General features: G+C 44.8%; 1 protein-coding gene across 1 annotated transcript in view; it reads left to right on the top strand.

Moving 5' to 3' along the window:
* The window catches only part of PATJ (PATJ crumbs cell polarity complex component), a gene marked incomplete at both ends in the record, with an annotated part of 132,519 nt that extends 118,205 nt beyond the window's left edge, over positions 1 to 14,314 (top strand). The window contains 9 exons of the mRNA XM_079536430.1: positions 972 to 1,119; positions 1,910 to 1,996; positions 4,673 to 4,790; positions 6,235 to 6,275; positions 6,554 to 6,676; positions 7,771 to 7,875; positions 10,854 to 10,957; positions 12,535 to 12,658; positions 14,168 to 14,314. Of these exons, the coding sequence (XP_079392556.1) occupies positions 972 to 1,119; positions 1,910 to 1,996; positions 4,673 to 4,790; positions 6,235 to 6,275; positions 6,554 to 6,676; positions 7,771 to 7,875; positions 10,854 to 10,957; positions 12,535 to 12,658; positions 14,168 to 14,314 (997 nt within the window). The remainder of the gene's footprint in view (positions 1 to 971; positions 1,120 to 1,909; positions 1,997 to 4,672; positions 4,791 to 6,234; positions 6,276 to 6,553; positions 6,677 to 7,770; positions 7,876 to 10,853; positions 10,958 to 12,534; positions 12,659 to 14,167) is intronic.
* Between the last annotated feature and the right edge of the window lie 6,754 nt (positions 14,315 to 21,068).

Below are 21,068 nucleotides of genomic sequence, written 5' to 3'. Positions count from 1 at the left end.
TCTGCTGCAGTTTGGGGTTTTTGTTTGCTTTTTTTTTTTTTTTTTCCCAAGACTGGTGATGCTTAACCCAGGTGTTGAGAGCAGATTGTGGGTTGGGTAATTAATTTAGCTTATGTAAATTACCCTACAGATGGTAATCGCAATCTCCAGCTCTCCCTTGATTGCTTCTGCACAAAACTTTCAGTTGCTAACAAGTTCTTGGCATGTAGGGGTTTCCACCTTAGAGGTAACCTAATTTCCTTAGTCCATCCAGCAAGAGCCAGCTATCAGCCAGCAAAGCATTGTGTCCTGCTGCATGCAGGATGCCAAACGCCAGCCCCGTGCCTTGCAGCCTGCACCAGCTCATCCACAGCGAACCCTGGTAGCTGGGGCTGGGCACAGAGGGGTCCTGCAGTGTGGGGAAGGGAGTCGTGATGTGGGGCTGCAGCTCGTAAATCTGCTCTGCCCCCCAGCTGTGCTCACAAGCCTCGCTGCAGGCAGACAGCCGCGGGGTTGGATTTTCTGCTGCATAACTTGTGTGCAAGCTATAAAAGTCTTTTCTGCAGGTTTCTCTGTTTGGGGCCTCCAAGCTTTTAGAGAAGAAACCAAGCTGAACCTTTAGGGGGAATATAAAAATATATACATTTCTAAGGCTGCATAACTCAGATCAGGCACATCAGGGGATGGTTTAACTCCATCTTAGACCGATCCTTGGCTTTTTATTTATACAAGTGCTATTTTTCATGAATCTTTATGGATCGGACAGTCAGAACTAACAGATCAAGGGGAAAGACAGCATTAAATGTAGCAAAACATGCATTGATTTTAAAGCTCATAGATTTTCTTACACTCAAATGGTTGAATGGGGTGTAAAAGTCATTCTTCCTCTGCTCACAGGTTTCTTTTTATGTGTCTTATATGCAAGTAATCTAAATTGTTCTCCCAAAGAATATTGGATTGTGTAATTAGCCATATGCTTCTTGCATTGTTAGAAATGGAAGTGGAGTGTTTATCTCTGACATTGTTAAAGGAGGAGCTGCAGACCTAGATGGAAGATTAATTCAAGGAGATCAGATTTTGTCAGTTAATGGAGAGGATATGAGAAATGCCTCACAAGAGACTGTTGCCACTATACTTAAGGTGAGTACATAATACATTTTAAGAGATGGAATTGCAGTTACTGACGCCGTGCGAGGTAATTATCCTGAAGTGCTATTTACGCATACCCAGGACAGCTCAGACTGATTACAAAGACAGGAATTTCATCTGAAATTACTGTGCAAGGTCCATTCAGCATCACTTCTTCTAGTATATTTAGAAGTGAAATGATATGAAATGAGAAAACAAAGAGACGTCGCATTTAGGCGTTGATTTGAAACTGTGAACTTCATATGCTAGAAAAATATTTTGAAACCTGAGAGGCGTACAGATCAGAGCTGCCCTGAAATAAAATGCCTTTGGCTTCGCTGTACTAGCTTGCAACTATAAAACTGCAGTTTAAATCCACCATAGCTTCTTTAGGGGGGTGGAGTGGTTTTATACTTTATATGGCCAGGGAGAAACTTCTTTTCTCTATTGAAAAGCATGTGGCTGCTCGATGGGCTTAACTGGGAGGAGAGGGCACAGGATGCCCTGACCACGGGCACCTGCTGGCAGCTCCTCCATCAGGCTCCCAAGGCTGTCAGCATGTACCAAGGGTTGGGAGCAAGCAGAAACATTCATACTGACTTCAGCATTGAGGATAAACTGCGGTCTGGAAGTGGGTACTTCTGATACACTCCAAATGAAAATGTGAATATTTCAAGCGTTCAGTACATTGTGGTTTTCTTCAAGGGTCTGTGATGTTGAATGTGAACATAGTTCTCTCCAGGAGAGCAGGAAATATCCTATGTCAATTTAAATGCTGTACGTTGTGGTTCTTTTTCCCAAGTGTGCCCAAGGCCTGGTGCATCTCGAGCTGGGGAGACTGCGAGCTGGATCGTGGCTGTCATCACGGAAAACATCCCAGAACAGTCAGGTTAGTTACAAATTCATACGTATAAAGTGAAGCTGTGAAGGGCAAGGAAAGGGAGAGTTGTGCAAGGGGTGTCCGTGAGGGTCTGTCCTTCCATAGACATTCACTGCTGAGGGTGTGGAACAAAACAATTTATAACTCAGCTGAAAAGAAAGTGTCACGCTGTAACGCTGAGTAAGTGGAATAATCGGTTAATGATTCTTTTGTTTGTTAGAGGAGGGTTTTTTTCTGAGACGATGTACCAAAAATTTGTAATATTTTCCTCAAACAACGATGCCCAGGAATTTTTTAGACTTGCAGAAAATGCTGAATGCCTCTTCTGCAGCTGTTTTGTCAATCAAAATGAGTTAATGAAACTGAACTGTATCTTTGCCTATCTTGTGGCAGAACCACATGAGAGCTGCTTTGCTCTCAAAGAAAACACAGAGCAATTTCCTGCTTCACTTGCTTTTTACCTGAAGCGAGGACAACAATTCATTTTTCAATCAGTGCAGGGCTTTCCCCCTCTCCTCACTTCCCCTAATCCGCTCAGACATTGATACTATTAGTATTAAAGTCTACAGCCAGGGAAAGATGACTTGGAAAACTTTTTAAAATGGATTCTCCTGCTGAAGACCAGCTGCTTTGCCACCATATTGTAGTTGGGAGCATCCCAGAGACAGGCAAGCCGTGGCTCACAGGAGTGTAATTCTGTGGAGTATTTTGCCCCCTGTCTCTATGGGGAGGCATTCCTGGTGGCCTCCTCCTGCTCAGCACACTGCTGGGATCCAGCCCAGCCTCCACAAATGCTAAAAGAATGGCATGGAAACAGCAAGAAGAAGCAGTAGGAGGCTTAGAGATGTAAGTTAAAGCAGGAATGACTTCAAGGAAAAAATAATCCTAGTGATTAAGTCAGTAAGAGTGGAGCCTTTCCTTGTTTTCATCCATGAACAGCCCAAAAATGTGCCAGATCCTGGTCATGTGGCATGATTTCTTCACTTTATAAAAGCCAGCAGTGATCCAGTTTGCTGCCTGTGTGAGTTAGTGTCAGGAAGGGCTGAGGAGCTCACAGCCATGTGTGCTAAGCCCAGCTTTAAAACTGTGCCTAAATACCACTAGAGAATATCAGCACTGCATGTAGCAGTCAAGGAAAGATGGAACAACAAAGGGAAATGAGAGTGACTGCAGTAAGTAAAGGCAGGAGTCATGGTTATTCCTTGGTTTAGTTGTTGTGCAGACAGCAAGGTGATGGTTAAAGTTACTACGTGTTGCTACGTAACGCTCAGAACTGAAGCAATGCTGTCCCATTTCTTTTGTACCACACCACACCTGTTAATTTCTGTATTTCTTCATCTTAAGAGAAGTCTTGATTGCTGTTGTTCGAGCAGAGTCGTTTGAGGGCCTCCATCTCGGTGTTCCAAAGTGACTGGGGATTTGGAAAACCGAGTGGATGTTTCTCAGCAAAACAGTTCCAAGAGTTATAAAACTCCTGGCAGATAATATGGCGAATCAGCATGAATGATTTGCACAACTGTGAGCAATGCTTCAGAGCCCTCTGGGCAAGAGCATCCCGAACTTTTGTCCTCACTTGGCTTTTTTTTCTGGTCTGTTGCATACCTTTAACAGCAGAAACATAAGGCTCGTGGTGCAGGACAGTGATTTCTTTCACGTGCTTTGCAAATTGTGTTAACTGACCCATGAATCGGGAACGAGACGTGGAAATTGTGCTCTGCCTGTTGTTTGTCACTGACAGCTGCACGCTGGTCAGTTGGGATGAATGCTGCCAGGGCTTTTGATTCGCCGCCTAATGCATTTAAAGGGAGAGCTCAGGTCTTTGTTTTGTGTCTGGCCTTGGTGAAATCTGTTGTTCAGACGCATTTCCTAAATTGATAATGATGTTTCCTCTGAAGGGCAGTCTGAAGATAAGGCCAGATAAGGAAAAATCGTGCTGGAAATGAATGGCACAGAACTGAGAACACGCACAAGCAGCTGCCCGCCAGGTTGTGCCTCCTGTTGTTAGCTGTAAGGCACGGGCATCTTGTCTTGCACCTGGGCTGCTTTTCTGGAAGTATCTCCATCAAATGAAAGGAGCAGGGCTAGTTCCAGGGCCTTGTAATCACACAAAATGTTCAGCTACACTAGCAAAGCCTGTAGGTGACTGCATGGGAATTATCCCCACTGCCTGAGAGGAGCTGTCAGGTCTCCTGCTGGGTGCCTCGCATACATTCAGCTTACAATGAAGTATCTGTGGGTCTGTCATGACAAAGATGCCCACAGCATTCATCCTCAAGTTTGGAGGCCAGCTGGCAATAAGCAATGGAGGAGGTTCATCCTGTTCTTTCATGGCCTCCGCAGCAATCCGCAGGATGCTTGAGGGTAGAAGAGACTCTGCAGGTCGTCTGGTCCAACCCAGAAAGCCTCCCAAAACCAGACCCAAACAATGTACAGATCAGGTGTATATGCTGAAGTGAAATCCAGTCCTGTAGTCCTGTGAGCAGCTCTGCACGCATGCCTACAACACAGGGGCAGATTTGGTAGGTTCCATCTCTGGAAACGAAGTTGGGGGCTTTCACTCGTGTGGCCAGTGTGGTATTTCCAGTCTGGTTGCACAGAACACAGCTGCAGCCATATGTTGCAGGGGCTGGCTGGTAGTTAATGTTTGGGTTTGACTCTCAATTTCTGATTTATGTTCAATTTCAGGTGAGCCAACAGAGTGCCCACAGCCACTTCCACCCCGCACTCGCTCCGGTCCTCTCCACGTTGCAGAACTTTGTCAGCACAAAAAGATCTTCAGCAGACGTGTCTCAAAGAAACTCAGGTATGATCTGGATGGATTCGTTCCTTGCTGCTTGCACCGCTCCTTTATTTTTGTGCTTGTTTAATAACAACATTAAATACTTGAGACTGATTTTCCTGTGCAACCTCCCCAAAGACATACCACCGATGTTTTAAGACCTGTAACACTTTCCAGCACATGACATTATTTTTACGTTTAGTAGAAGAGTAATGGCTCCTCTATTTTAAATGCAGAATTCCTGTGCCCTGCTATTCCCCGGCGCCCTTGTTGGAGGCTTAGCACAGGCAAGGTTCTTGTATTAGAACAAGTTTTCTCGGGGAATAAAGCTGCCACCACTTCATTTATATCTGTGTTGCTCTTCAGTGTATAAAAGGGTGTTTTGTAATGAGAAAGTCACAATGCCCAGATTGCAATTCACACATTTAGCGAGTGCTGAATCTGCAACCTGCAGTAACTTGACGGGGAGCTGTGCATTTGTGTGCTCTGACCCACATCAGAGACCCATAACAACCCATGCTTGTGCCTGACCGTGGGCAGAAGACGTTTCTTCTGGCCATTCACAGGTGTGTGTGGCTTTTTGGGCAGCCATCCTTACACATTTTGAAAGGGCCCATGCGTGCGTGCCCTGATGCAGCATTCCTGGGGCTGGGCTCCTTGCAGTGCCAGCCCTTGTGCTCTCATCTTGTGTGCTCATGGCAGGTATCAGCACAAGCACAGTGTGTGCAGCGGTAGGAAATGCCGCTGTATGTTAATGGGAATCGTTAACTTCTGAAAGAGGCTAATGCTGCCTGCCTTGTAAAAGGTTCCTAAGGTAGTTTAATTAAAGCTGGTACAATTAGGGATTATTATAGCAGAGCCCAGGACTACACGGTAAGCTTTTAGGCTATTTAGTCCCAGTTCAAATGATTCCTTTCAGTGGTTTGGTTTTTTTTTTATTTTCTCTTTTTTTTTTTTTCCTGAATGTTTTGAGTACTTCTAAATGTCCTGTGGCTAGATATATGCCAGCCAGACTTCCTGGCTGTCTATTATTTACTAATACAGCACAAATTAGAACAGGAAATCAATGGAACCTCCACAGTCTGCGCGTCCTACCCTTTGTGGTGGAGACACTGTGATTTATGAATAATAAGGCAATCTTTAATTGAGTGAAATGCACAATAGGGCTTTTCTTTGGGCCGGCAGAGTGGTGCTGTTCAATAGATTGTGGTGAGTGGCGGCTGTGCTACAAAGAGCATCACAGCAGCATCCGTCAGGCGCAGTGATTGCGTCCGTATTCAGCTCTGAGTGAAACAGAAACCCCGTCCTTCTCACGTGAGCAGCCCTGCCTGATTTGGCACAGGAAGGCTCTGCTTCTGCTTGGTGATAACTCTGACTAGGCAGCAAGGGACCATTGTCACTTGACAGCGTTATCTCTTAATTATATTATCTCTTAATTACAGGAGCTAATTGTTTGTTTCTTTATTAGTAGGAGCAGATACGGGCCCAAGGACTGTGGAGATAACAAGGGTCAGTGAGTTATTTTCTACCAATTCAAAAAGCTGACACCTTAGACTGAAGTTGTCAGTTTTTATAGTGTTCCTTAGAAGTAAAATTGCGTTATTTATGTTTGCGATAGGCTCTCGAATGTGTGCCTGTGTGTGTGAGGGGCTGTGTGTGTGTGTGTGTCAAACCTATCTATTGTTTGCACCATGACACGTAAGTCAAATGGATTAGTTATTCCTGTACCCTAAACATTGGCCTCTCCTAGTGGCTCCAATCAAAAATGCTTTTTTGCTTTGTTTTAGGGACCAAACGATGCTCTTGGTATCAGCATAGCAGGAGGAAAGGGGAGTCCATTAGGAGATATTCCCATCTTCATTGCTATGATTCAGGCTAGTGGTGTGGCAGCACGGACCCAAAGACTCAGAGTAAGTAGAAATGTCCTCTCAGTGCCTTCTTTTCCATCTGCTGTGCATGTCTCTCTCAGAGAAGGAGCCTCAGGCACTTCTGTATATGCCATCTCTTGGATAATGTCTCATAGACTACCCTGTTTCTTTTTTAAAACAAACTAACAAGCCCTGCACACATCTTTCCCTTTTGATTATATTGCAACTTGGGACAATTGCAGTGGTTGCCTACGTGGAAGAGAAACGTTAAGGAAGAGAACACTCATTAGTAGTCTTTGAGTGTGATTGAGCAAAAGAAATAAACTGGAAGATCTGCAGTGGGTGTTCATCTAGCTCAGAGAAAGCAGCAAGCTGTGTAGAAACCACAGGCATTCTGGAGACTGCAGGCTGGGCCTCGCTTAGAGCTCAGGCAAGGCAGAAACCAGACCAGAGGTTGCTTGTTTGATGCCAAGGACCTTATAAAGAATTGCAAAAATAAAATGGTTGCATCAGATTCATAGCACATGTGAATTTCTAGGGATGACCACAGTGATCGTTTATCAGTTTGGGAGTTTCAGGAAATAAGGAGTACTGAAAAGAATTTATTGTGCAGTTGCACAGGAAAACTTTGGCCCATGAGATTCACTAGGTAACGACCTCTACGTTCATGCTCTGTCTCTAATAGAAACACACAGTAGCACTAAGTGTCAGTGTCAGGATCAGCTTTATACATAAAGAGAAGAAATAATGTTGGTTAATTAGGTTAATACCAGAAGCGTCTGCTTTCATCTTGTGCTTACACAATCTATGAGAATATGAACTTGTCTGCACGTATCAACACAAATGAATCCTTTTTGGATGGGAGAAAAGCAGTCCATCTTACCCTCTCTGTTTGCAAATGGAAATAGTAAGACACAGCCCACCTTTTTTTCTCACATTGTTATTAAAAAAAAAAATCTGCATTGTGCTACCTCTGACAAATGGTAAATGATCACTAGCAGCATAGAATTCTCACAGAAGCAATCCTGCAAAAGAGAAGCACGACTGTGCAGTGCCAAGTTCATCAGGAATTTTAAGCATTCTTAATTTTAATTTTCCTTAATGCTAGTAATTTTCCATTACTGTTGTACTTCTAGGTTGGAGATCGGATTGTCAGTCTTAATGGGCAACCTTTGGATGGGCTGTCTCATGCAGATGCTGTTAATCTACTAAAGAATGCTTATGGGAGCATTATCCTGCAGGTATGGTGATAAATGGAACATGCAGCTGCATGAGGGTAGATAAATGGCATTTGGGGAAAAAAAAAACCCTGAGCATCATTGGCACAAGGCATCACAGAATTGCAGGGTGCTTGCTGATGGGAATTACACAGAATGAAAGCAAGAAATAATTTTCATTCAAAAAATTCTCTATTGCCACTTGTACAGGCTGTGAGCACGATTATATAAAAGCGTAACAAAGAGAACAAAGTAACTTGTTGCTACACCTGATAAATCAACAAGCTTCCAAGTTTGTTTGTTTTTAATTTGAAGTTAGCTAAGAACAAGAAACTGTGTCTGTTCTGTGTGCATGCATGCTACTGGACTGTGACCAAACTGTGTTGTTGATTTTCTTGTTCTTGAAAGGGAGAGAAGAAAGGATGCTAATAGCAATTAGCAAAAATGATAGCATCATCATTAACACAGTGCCATCTAAAATTGATTATCTACAATTCTAGATGTATATTCTATATATAGTCTACAGTAACACTTGAGAGAGAAGAAAGGGTTTATCACTGCTGCACATATATGCTAGCTAAAAGGAAGCCGTGTTCTGCCACTTGGGTTCTGATTGCTGCTTGCCAGCGTGTTCATCTTGAGTTTATTTTTATGTTTACACAAAGAAATTGGAAAAATACATGCCAGAGAGAATTCAAAATGCCACCCGTTTGCAAAATTATTGTAACAATTGGAAAACAAGCTTAAGAGTAGAATCTACTGTAATTTTCTTTATCATCGCAGCATATTGGGTTTGAACACATCTTGAGAGATTTTCACAGGCTTCTTGCTTTCATTACAACATAAATGTGGCTATAAAAAAAAAATTTAAACATGTGAGAGGAAAAGAAAACAAAGAAAGAAAAATGGAACGACAATAAACTTAGACTGCTTATTCTTTGTCTGTCCGTGAACTGCTGACCTGGTAAGTGATGAGCCAGTTCCAGAGCAGATGGTGTATTTGTGTAGTTCCATTGAAGTCAAAGGAGCTACACAGAGACACACCAGCTGAGGATTTTCTGTTAAATTATAGTTATCATATTGTTACTAACGTTGAGTAATTTCACTTTTCATGTCAACAGTATTCCCTGAATAGAAAATGAAAGCTTGCTGCGGAACCCAAAATTGCTAATCTTGAAAGCTGTAATACAGCGTATTCCACCTCATCATGTATTTAAAATTATTCCTGATGAAGCACGCTGTCAGTTGTTGCTCGCATAAACAAAGAGGTTGTTCTGGAAATGTCTTGGCTTTTGTCAGCTGATGGTTTTTCTTCCATATTTTTGCCATCTAGCTCAAAATGTGTTGAGTACTTTTACAGATGATACCGTTCTTTTCTCTGATAGAATGGGGTCTGTTTTCCTCTGCTAAAAATCAGTGATGGGAGGCTGTATTTTAACAGCAGCAGTGGAGCAGTGCTGCAGCCACGCTGTAAGTAGGATGCTATGTCTGCAGCGTGTGCCAACTGCAGGTACTTCTCAATTGCTGGGCTGCTTTTTGATGAAAACAATCTAAATGGAATAATCCTATCAATGCGATAATCGTGACTGATGTGTCATTAAGTAATTCTGTTTATTATCAGGTTAGACCACTTCATGGCAAACTGCTTTGAAAGGTCAGATAATTGCGTTCAGTGGTGTGGAAAGGCTTATTATGGGTACGTCCTGGGAAGGATGGTAAAGGAGTTTGCAAATGCTGTTTGCAAATGGGAGATTAGGGTCTCAGGGGAACAATCATCCCTTCCGGCTGTTTTGATGCTTTGGTTTAATTTAATTTCTTTTCGACAGGTGTAGTAATGAGATAAGGGGAAGCTTTTTTTACAAGGTTGTTGAACTCTGATGCGTTCTTACTGCCGACTGAAGATTTTTTGAATATAGATTTATTTTACCTTATTTTATTCAATAACAAAATACGACAAGTACTGGCTGGCACTCTTTCCCCTACTGCGTCGGGAAGGGAAGCTTCAGTGCCTCTGCTGCCTGAGCCAGGTGCAGCCATCTCCTCCATGGGACCCCATCACTGAACCTGAGACCTGGGATGTGAAATTTGCACGAGTGTTAAGCTTTATTCCTAGAAAATGCTACCAACCTCTCTTGGCTCCAAGTGATTAGAAAGGGGGATACAGTTCTGGGGAAGAATTGTGAGCGTTCATTTAGAACAGGGGGTTTATATAATGCATTTTTTTGTTGTTGCTGTTTAAGAAAGGTATGTTTCCCTTCAGCTGTGATCCCGGCAAGGAATGGGAAAAGCACTTGTTAATTTTGATAAAGTAAGGCCTCAGGTAGCTGGAGGAAGCACTGAAAAGGAACTTAGTAGGTATTTGTCACTGTCAGTGAGCCAAGCCCCTGTACAACAGGCATCAAGCAGAGACGAGTATCGAGTATGTCATCAGATGGAGATGGAGGTATGGGAGAACCACTGCAGGCAGTCCTTGGGAAATTATCCTTCTAGCTGTGGACACTTAAAATCCCAAATGCTTCTAGTTGGTTTCCTCAAATGTTTTCCAGAAAAAAAGATCAAAAAATAGAAAATCAACTTACAATGAAAGATTGGGGAAAAAAAAAAAAAAAAAAGATCTGGAGTGGGTCTTCTCCCTGTCTTTCATGAAACCCATTGGGCCTGCATCCTGCATCCCATCATGCGTGGGACTGAGCTCAATGAACAGCAAAACCCAGCCCTCAGTGCTCTCAGTACATCTGCAGCTGGCTTTGTATCCCCCTGCTCAGCACCTGAGTGCTGGTCCTGTAAACGCAACAGAAAGCTCCAGAGCAAAGTCAGTGTTTGACCCCCACTTAGATGGGTTAGTAATTAGTAATTTTTAACACTATTACTTGAAAGCGTTGAAGGAAATATAAGAGTGTAGGACTTGTTTGAAATTTGATATTAGCTGTTTTCTGTGTAATTATTTAAGTGTTTCAGCATTAAGTGCCATGCAGAGTACTTCATTGCTTTCTCCTGTTTAGGTCGTGGCTGATACCAACATCAGTGCCATTGCTACCCAACTGGAGAGCATGTCTGCAGGATGCAATGTCAACTCTTCTTCTGAGCATGCTTCTGAAGATCCAGAGTAAGTTTGTATTAGCATGTGTAACAGATATATTTCTGTGCCCCATGCAAGGGAAAAGCCTAGGGTGGTGAAGGAGGCCTCTTCCTATTCCTTTTCTCTCTAATTTACATTGCCTTTAAAATGGTAACTGTGACCTTCTCCAATCTGATCACAGATCTGTGTCCTTCTTTACCCAGTAACAGATACTGATTGTCTAAATAAGGGTAAGATGTATTTCCAAACACTTGCCTTATCTTATCTTTCCTAACGTGTTATGCTGATACGATAGTTCTGCCCTTGTCTGTTGGCTTCCTCCTTGGTCATCAGCAGACGAAGAGAAGAGGTATTAAAAAAAAACCAAAACCTGGTAACAGACAAATCTTTCAAAACACGTCCAAGAACTTTCTTTGTTTTTTTGAACCTTTTTACAATTCTAAAAAGTCTTTTTTTTTTTTCCTATCTGTAGCACCTCTGTATGGTGACAGACCTTAGAGACATAGCCCTCCCATGGCCGTGCATCATTCTCCATCATATGCTTTTAAGGGCAGCTTACGGCACTCCAGTTGTCATTTAGAAATTCATTTGATCTTCATATGGTTCCTTAGCTTCATCTTGTCCTTCGTTTTCATTCTTTGATTCATTATATTTGTTTTATGATGCTGAGATGCAAGTGGCTGCCCTGTCTCAGGGATGAGCATAGAGGTTGAGCTGTTTATGCTGCATTCACTAGTCTTACAGTGTGAGATACTGTTTTTATTGCTGCCCTCAAAGGAGAATTACTTCCTTCCCAAAAGGATATGAATTCTCCTTCCGTATCAAAATAGTAATGAGATCTGAATTTGAAAATATGAAGTAGACTTAAGTAGGTATATGTGTCCAAAAGAAACTGATAGATACGAGTCACCATGGGCCATATCTTAATTTGGTAGAACACGCCAAACACCTTTAGTCCAGAATATTCTCTCTACATGTATAGAGATGCCTGTTTCAGACTTGAGGTGGATAAATAGAAGTGAATGGTCGAGGTTCCACCAAGGCTCTTCCTCCACTCGGCACAGGCAGCACTGAGTGAGGGGCTCTGGAACAGCTCTGGGGCTGCAAGGTGCAGGGATGTGGGTGGGATGGAGGTTAGAAACAGCCCAAAGAACTTACAACAGAGCTGAGACTGTAAAGACAAGTGCTGCTGGCTGCATGCTGTCTGACAGACTCACTTCAGTGCAGTCACAAAATAAAATTACCCTGTGAGGCAGCTGTTGCAGTGACCACTTACTGGGACGAAGGATGGCAGCTTGGCCTGTAAGAGAGCAAACTCTCCTTTAAGCAACTGCAGATTAGAGGAATAGCACTCCTGCATCAGAGAGGAGTGCTCTGGCTGAGCTCTTTATAAATAAGTATTTTCAAAGGGAGGAGCTGAAGGATGTGGAACAGCTTGTGAGCTCTGGGCTGCTCAGGAGCGTGTTTCAGCAGCAGGACAGGAATCATGCTTAGTGACTGCATGAGAAAATCTTGATAGATAAATCTCTCTGTAAGTGTTCCTTCTGCAGAAAATCCCCACAGACAGACCGTGTTATTCTAAGTGATATTTATTGTGTTTTCAGAGCACCTCAGCCTAAGATTATTACTTTGGAGAAAGGCTCTGATGGACTGGGATTTAGTATTGTGGGGGGGTATGGAAGTCCCCATGGAGACCTGCCCATTTATGTCAAGACTATATTTGCCAAGGTATATTTGTGTTTTGTTTTTTTTCCTCCCTTTTTCTTTATTATCTTAAAAAAAAATAATAAATGTAAGATTTGGCTTGGGTGATATATGTGGAATCTAAAGGAAAATGAACTGCCTGGGTACGTGGATGTGAGCAGACCCAGAACGCACCTCTGGCTTCTTGGTTTATATTTCACAGTACTGATGGCTGAAACAAGACACTTCACCTCAGCAAAATTGTTCTGTGTCCTTTGGAAACTTGCTTTTATACATATAAATATTTATAAAGTAGCTTTATATCTGCAAACCTCACTGTCTTCCCAGAAGTACGGAGGCATCATTTTTCTCACTGTACACGACTGGAGACAGTTGCAGAGATACTATATCCTTGTGGCCAGGCTTCAGTTGCAAATCCCTGTGCCCAGATGGTCACCTCAATGAGAAAAGCCACTGGAAGAAAGAAACGCCACCCCATGTGGCTTGTTGATGAATTGGCTTCCACATCAGTCCTGGCTTTAGTTATCCTCCCTCGCTTCCAGTTCCGTGCTCATGCTCTCCGTGGGCACTGCCTTCCCTGTGCTGTTTGCTTGCTGTCCCAGCTGGTCCCTGGCCCTGAGCATCAGGGGAGGGCATGGGTCCCATGCTGAGGAACCAGCACAACACAGCACCTTGCAGCTGGGGCTGCTCTCTGCATTTGCCAGCAAGGTCTTTTCATGGAGTCGTGACTGATGTAGTCCTGAAACGGGGGAGGGAAACAGTGGGGATTAGGGAGACCTAGCATAAAGCAACTTGGAAATCAGTCACAGAAAGTTGTTTGTTCTGTAACTGTTTGCATTTCTGAGAGGGTAGGTGATAGAAAATGAACAAAAAAAAAAAATCACCTTGTCTTTAAACAGATGCTAAGATTTACAGATCTGTAGATGTGAGCACAGCTGAGAAACTCCCAAACTAGGATCCACTGCTGGGGCCAGGAGACAGAGGCAGTCATCGTGAGCTGAACTCTGGGCAGGGCCTCTGGATACAGGGAAAAGAGCCATATTTGGGAGCTCAGGAGGGGAACAGCCACTTCTGGAGCTCCGTGGGTGATTCCCAGGGCCTTTAGTTAAACCTAATCCCAGAGCCGGGGGCTCTCTCTGAGCTCTGTCTTTCTTCCCACATTTTAACCTGTTTCTCAGTACTGAGTGCAGAGCCACGTAGGTATTGCTTTAACAAGTCTCTGCGTGATCAGAAAACACAGAACCAGTCATTACTCTGCCTTGTTCCCAGGGAACGAGCTGATTCTCCTTTTCCTGGAGATGTGTTGCCTGCCCGTGCTGCCCCAGACCTGCAGAGCTGGCTAAGCAGCAGGGAGCAAGACTTCAAACACTGCAGATTTTGGCCCCGTGTTACTGCTCCCTCCTTTTCCACATCCCCCACCCCGTTACGGTGGGGTTTCCAGTGCTGCATCCCTCCTCATTTCATCCATCAGCATTACAGAGACGGGAGGGCTCCGTGCTACCAGCCAATAACGTTTCCTTTTGCCATTTGCAGGGAGCAGCTGCGGACGATGGCAGACTGAAGCGCGGCGATCAGATTTTAGCAGTTAATGGGGAAGCTTTGGAAGGTGTTACCCATGAGCAAGCTGTAGCTATTCTGAAGCGCCAGAAAGGAACTGTGACATTATCGGTGTTATCATGAATGTCATTGCACTTGCAGAGATAAATACAATTATTTTGAAACATCGGTAGAGCTATAATAATACAGCTCAGCTCTGAGCTGGGTGTAAAGCAAACTCTGGCCAAAATTAATCAGCGTTCAGCCCGCTGCCAGAACGGGCAGTGTGCGTCTCGAGCTTCGTTTAACCTTCCACACCCATCAGCCTTTCTCCCTGCCCTCCCCTGACTTCTGGTGGCTCTTGAGTTTTCTCTGGACAACTTTAATTAACGGGCTTCAAAGAATAAGATCCATTTCGCCTTATTTACACGTCAGTTTACCTCCACTAGTCTGAACCCCAGATACATTGGCTGAACCTGGGCTCTGTTCAAATACAAAGGAGAATTTAGATCATCAGCCAATCTCATCTGATGAGCAGAAATAAATGCTGAGTGACTTGTCATCTCACTCATGATTTACTTATGCTAATTGTCCTTTCAAGTATGCCAGAAAACATTAGCAATGTAATTAAATTACCACTGTTCCAAATGATGAAATATCAAATTCTCCTCTGGGAAATTATTTGTGTTCAGCACAGTAAGTCTGATAGTCAAATGTGAACTTCTCATGTTTATCTCTTTGGGTAAGTCTATGGAAGTTAGTCAGAGGTAATTACTGTGATGTGTCAATTTGCAGCCTTTAGCGTGAAAAATAAACCAGGGGAGAGGGGAATTTATTTTTTTAGGCTTTTAAATGTTTGAGCCTTTTCAGATATTTAGGCAGCATGAACAACAACATATCTCGTTCTATTCTGATTATGTTTTTAAAGAAGAAATGTGCTGATACGTGCCGGGCATGTTGCATACAAAGGCAGTCGCTGTTGTGCCAAGCTGCAGCATAACTGTTCATCCTGAAACTTTAATGAAGACAAAAGTTTGCTTCGGCCACATGATCCTGTAATTCTTGCCATGATGGCTGTCCCTCTGCACGTTGTCTTGGAGGCTAGATGGTGTTAATCCAAACCAGCACACCATTCCTCGTTTCCAGGAGTCTCTCCAGGTTCAGGTAGTGCTGGAAGAGGCTTTCATGGATAAGGAGGATGGCTCTCGGGAGCTCTGGGGCTCAGTTTTGGGGGATGCCAGCCACTGCCAGGCGGTGAGGAGCTGCTGCTGCAGGAAACGGCTGTAGGAGGTCACAGTGATGCCCTCCCTGTGGCTGGCTGCTCCCTCCTGTTTCCCCAGGGCACAGCACACTGCAGGGCTCTCAACCGCATCCCCCAGCCACAGGGTGCAGCTGAAGCCCTTGAGCTCTCTGGCATGAGCTCAGCCCTCCTGTGCAGTGGAGGTGGGATGCAGCCACGTTCCACCAAGCAGTAGTGACTCGGTAACGCAGCCGTTCCTGCAGTGATGGTACAACCGTGGCCTTGGCGATTAAGCAAATGAATTTGGCAGGCAGATTAATGGCATTGCAAGTCACTGTGGTTTAATCTGCCTATCTAGAGGAACAGTAGGGCTTTGGAGGAAGCAACCCATTCTCATTTGGGCTGTTTGGTGTAATTTATAATGATGATGTAGCGGGGAAAAAAATGAAGTGTGTGTGTGTGAAAATTGTCTGCTCATCTGATGTGAAAAATCCCTAGAAATAAATGGAAAGAGAATTGAAAACGTGTAATATAATGACCAAGTAGCACAAGGAAAAGGTACTGTTAGTATGTATGTTTTAGCTGGGCTGGGTATTCCCCCATGTTAGGTAGAAGAACACAGCCTGAAAGGAGCAAGCTGGGATTGCCTGCATTGAATTGCAATGAGCTTGCCTTGAAAAGGTTTTCTTCAGTTCATGTAGAAGTTTTCTTTGAATTTAGGCAATCACGAAGTGCATTTAGCCTGCTGGAACACGGAGGGGGTGTTCTGCTCATAGTGCCTGGAAGAGACTTAACGTTTCAAATGGGTTCTCACTGATTTGCCAAGCAAAGGGTTAGTGGGCCCTTGGCTGCAGACACAAAACTGTATCCAAATGTGTTGAATTGGACAATGTGTAGCTGCCTTTGGCTGCAGAGGTATCCGAGGCGCGTGGAAGTTCAGTGCAGGTAGGTGAGCTGTGGAGAGGTACCTTCAGAAACATTGCATAGAATTTATGAACAAAACGTAGTGGTTCCTCTGATTGGTTTGGTTCTTTTTAGACGTTGCATTCCTACTTTAAGATGTTGCTGCATTTAATCAATGAAGTTTTACATGGCTATTTATTAGCCTGTTATGCACATACTGTTCATATACATAAAGAATAGAATTTATGGGCTGAGATATTTTGCACTTCTCATTACTCTGAATGAGATAACATTTTCTGCTTCTTGTAATTTGCACTTTGTGTCTTGAATATATTACTGCCAAAAATCATATTGCAACTAATTGATAAACCAGTGACCATGCGGAGAAGCGTGTGCTCTGTGTACAGGACCAAGTTAGATAATTAAATCTGCATTACGCTTGTCTGGGTCGAGGTGTTCTGGTTTATTTAAAACTTTATTTCTGTGCAAGGGAAAAGCAATTAAACCTCCTGATTGTACGTGTACATATATCAGTAAAATGAGACATTTTATGACTTCAAAGATTCGAAATAAAGCTCGGTTACTTAAGTAGCTGTGCATTTTATTTTGTTGTGGTTTTTTTTTTTTTTTTTTTCATTGCTACAGTTTATTGCATGAGATATCTTTGTTTTCAGTTCCAAGCAGGGCTCATTATTGCCTTTGTGAGGGAGCAGGAGCTGCGGTACCAACCAAGGCCAGGCTCATGCCCAGGGCACAGGATCACCACAGTCACAGGGAGTGCTCACATCACAGCTGTTCTACAGCTGCTCACCAGGATGGCTCCTGCATGGGAAGGGCTCTGAGTTGGGAACGGCCACAAAGAGGTTGCTCACAAGAGGCATGCAGGCAGCAAAGCCAGGGAGATAAGAAGAGGATTAAGACGAAGGTGCAAAGCAACTGGTGTTGTGACCAGAGGAATCCAACTCGGCACGAAGTGTGCCTGCTGGAGGCATCTCACAGCCTTTTGGAGGTGCCATGGCACCACGGTTTGAACTCATCACGCTGCTGGAAGGGCTCTCCTGCCCTGATTGGTGGAACTTCTTTGTCAGAAGGGACACAGTTCCTCCTTCATCAAGAACAACCTCAACATCACCAGAAGCCATCTTAGGGCTGGTTGTATTTCTAGGCTAATTCTGCAAAGGGAAAGTTGTGCCTTTGTTTACACCAAGATTTTGTCATCCTCGCCATGTGAGTTCGCTGCGTGCCGCAAAGTGGAGCCATCCCAGCATCACCCTCATGGCTGCGAGGGTCAACCTGCTGTAATGGGACTGTGGCAAATGGCACTGCTGCGTGTGGAATAGCTGTAATGCCTGTAAATTCCCTGTAATTAATCAAATGGCAATTACCACCCTGGAAGTCTGACTTACATAGAGCCTGTTGAGGTAATATGATTATGCTGAGATGGAGCAGTTAATGTACCTTCGCCTGAAAGAACTGGAATGAATTAATTTAACATTACACACGTATAAAACATCAGTTTTTACAGTTGTGCTGAGCATTGACATATAATTCCATTATCATCTTTCTCCACGGTCTCGCACTTCCATATCCATAATTTAGCTGTATTTACATTCTGGTTAAGCATCGTCACAGCCATTGTTTTTCATCTCAGCAGCAATGGGTGCTTTGTTCTCTAATGGACGTATTCCTGTTACACCTGGACCTCAAGATGGCAACAAGTCAGAGATCCCTGTGTTCTGGAAAGGGAGGAGGATCGTGTCCCTGATGCCTTCATCCTTCTCCCAACAAGACCCCAGAGGCTCTGCTCCACCGGCACATGCAGTAAAGCAGAGGGCCTGAAGCACAACAAGGAAAACAGCATGAACTCCCTGCATCCCTGATGCGTGTGCTGGAGGTGGTGTGCCTCTGGAACTGTTCTGGTAAAATTAAAAGTTACATCCTCATCAGAGTAATGGGACCAATGGAAGCCACAGTGACACGGGGTTATTCTGCCTGGCTGGGATGCCCTGGGCTGACTGCCTGCATGCTGAGCACGGCTTCTACTTTCCATCGCGTCCTAAGAAACAACGCAAGGCTGCAGTACTGCATTGCCTCACCAGCAAGCTGCCACCAGGAGGAGGCAAAAACAAAAGGGAAGAGGCCTTGAAGGCCTGGTGATAGGATACTTCTGAAAAATGTGGTTTAGTTGTGCTTTGAATGCAAGAACTGGCCTCTCTGCCTTCACTGATTCTTCACCCTGCATATGGCTGCTGCTTTTGGTGTGTCTAGAACTGGCTGTGCAGGATGTGCCCTGAGCTGTGGGTCCCAGCAGCACAGCAGCCTCTCCTCTGCAGCTCAGCTGTGGGTGCAAGTTTGGAAATGGAATTTCATCTTTGCAGCCTTTGCATCATTTGTTGTACTTATCTGTCTCAAAGGGTGACTGCAGGTTCTTAAACAGAAACATCTGCCCTCCAACCAATATTCCATATGAGCATTTTCAAGTTTTAAGAAAGCCTGTGTGTTTTTGCTTGCTGTTCCCGATCGCATCCCACCTCCCCGCATTCCTGGCTGCTGCTCCTGTGCCAGGAGGTGGCAGGGAGGTGACACGTCCACCCTGAACCCACGAGGAAAGCCTCCTGGATCCATGCTGTGTGGAGCTGTGAGCCTGGCTGTCCCGTGGCATTTTCTGCTGAAACGTCACTAGATGGAGCAATTGACAAAATAGTCCATTTTCTGCTGCCTTCAGCCCACGTGGCCCAGGGCTCCCAGCCTCAACGCCTTCTCCTGCAGCAAAAAACAATCTGTGCCGAGAGGCTCATTCCCCCAAATGTATGAAATACTGAATTCCACCGCCAGCATCCCAGCTGCTGCTGGGCAGTTCCTGCGTGCATGGAGCTGCAGTGTTTCTGGGGGTGAAGCACTTTGGGATGCCTGTGCCTGGAACTCGGATTTTTGCCTTTCCCAGCACCCAGCTGCTGCCTGTGGACACCAGAGGAGCTGAGCCAAGGCACGCCTGCCAGCTGCCCTGTAATTGAATTAACAGCACCGACATCGGAGTGAGGTGCTGTGCTCTCACTGTGCCCCTTTTTGGGGCCGCCCCTCACCCTGTGCCGCTGTGCTGGGAGGCAGGAGAGCTGGAGGCCGCAGCGCTGGGAATGAGCTCAGCTCTAACAGCAGCCAACTGCTACATCAACGGCAGCCTGGACAATGTTAGCAAAGTGCTGCGGTGATTTCACCCCTTTCCTAAGATTTATGGGCTTGAGCCGATAGCCAGGAATTGTCTGCACCCTTATGGTGCAGATGAAGCCTGTGGCTGGGGAGCTTCCATTCCTCACATGTGTTGGGGCCAATATCACAGCATTGCGGGGCTCTTTGCCTCCCCAAATTTCTGGATGCCACCTCGCAACCCAAGCAGCAGCCCCGGTGCATTGGTCCCTGAGCCCTGCAGGGGCTTTGTTGTTCCTCTGGCACCAACCCCTGGGTACCACCAACCCCTGGGTGCCACCATCCCCCTGTGCGTGGGGACCAGGGACTGATGACCCGGGTGTCCCCAGGACACCTCCTGGCTCACATGAGTTGGGATGAAGGCAGTGCTGGAGGGCTTTCTGCAAGGGTTATCTGTACGTGAGAGAAAAAAAGAGCAAATTGCCAACAGCCACCCACTTTTCCAGTCCTACTGCAACCCTGAGGGCTGTGGAGCAGCATGGCTCCAAAGGCTATGGAGATGCTCCAGATGAGGCTGTTGGGGTCCTTGCTCCCTGAAGAAAGACATTCTCTAAGTGCCCATAATGAGAGTGGAAAAATCCTAAGCAGTTGAGCTCTCACCATTCTTTCCCTTTGTAGCTAATCAGCTCCTCAATGGTGAGCCTGCAACGATTGTTAGATTAATTTCTTTCCTTGCTGTGAGTTAATTGTCTCCATTTGTACTGCTCAGAGTTCGTGCTGGGGATGTGTTTTTGCTTGGCTATATTTAGTTTGATTTCCACCATGATATCAAAATAGACAAGTTTGGGCTGGCTCTGGTGCTCAGTGGCATTGAAACCCCACAGGTGATTTGCTACATGGGAGCTGCTCCAAGGGGTCCAGCACTGTTTGCATGAGTTTTGCCATATTTTCCATAGTACTTGGGCTGCTGCTCCAGGAGTATATCCCAGGCTGAGCAATCCCTCGGGAGATGGTTTGAGAGGAAAGAAGGAACTCTGTGGCCAAGGAATGAAAACAAACATCCGGAGGCTGTGAGGCTGTGGAGACAGAAGAAGCTAAAAAGTGATTTAATGGAGTGTGTGTGTATGGGTGCAGTGTGCGAGGGGCTCTCTTCCAGGCTCTTCTGCTTATGGAAGTCTGTCTGTCCATCCCTTTGGCCTGACAAGGGTAGCAGGAACAACAGCAAACACAGGTCAAAGTTTAACTTGGGTTTATTCATATGTGGGGGAGGTAACTGTGTTGGGGGATGTGGTTAAAAAAGGCAGGGGTGAGTGCTTCCACCTAAAGACATGGTGGAAGGAAAGCAAACAAAGCAGACACCAACCATCGGCTGAAAACAAGAGATTTGCTCTTAGCTGGGGTGAGGATGTTGTGCTAAATCCCTGCCCGTGCTCACAGAGTGGTTTGGGCTCCACGCAAACCAGTGGGCTTCATTTTCCCATCAGCTTGAACTTAATTAGAAAAAAAATAAGAGCCGTGTGATAATTCTGAGTCCAGGCAAAACAATGTCTGCTGTACTCAAACAATTTCCTACAGCATTAATTTTTAATTCTTACATCAGGCCATGTGAGC

Source organism: Tetrao urogallus, assembly GCF_951394365.1.
Source record: "Tetrao urogallus genome assembly, chromosome: 5".
NCBI classification, from domain to species: Eukaryota; Metazoa; Chordata; class Aves; order Galliformes; family Phasianidae; genus Tetrao; species Tetrao urogallus.
This window is presented reverse-complemented; position numbering and strand designations above follow the sequence as displayed.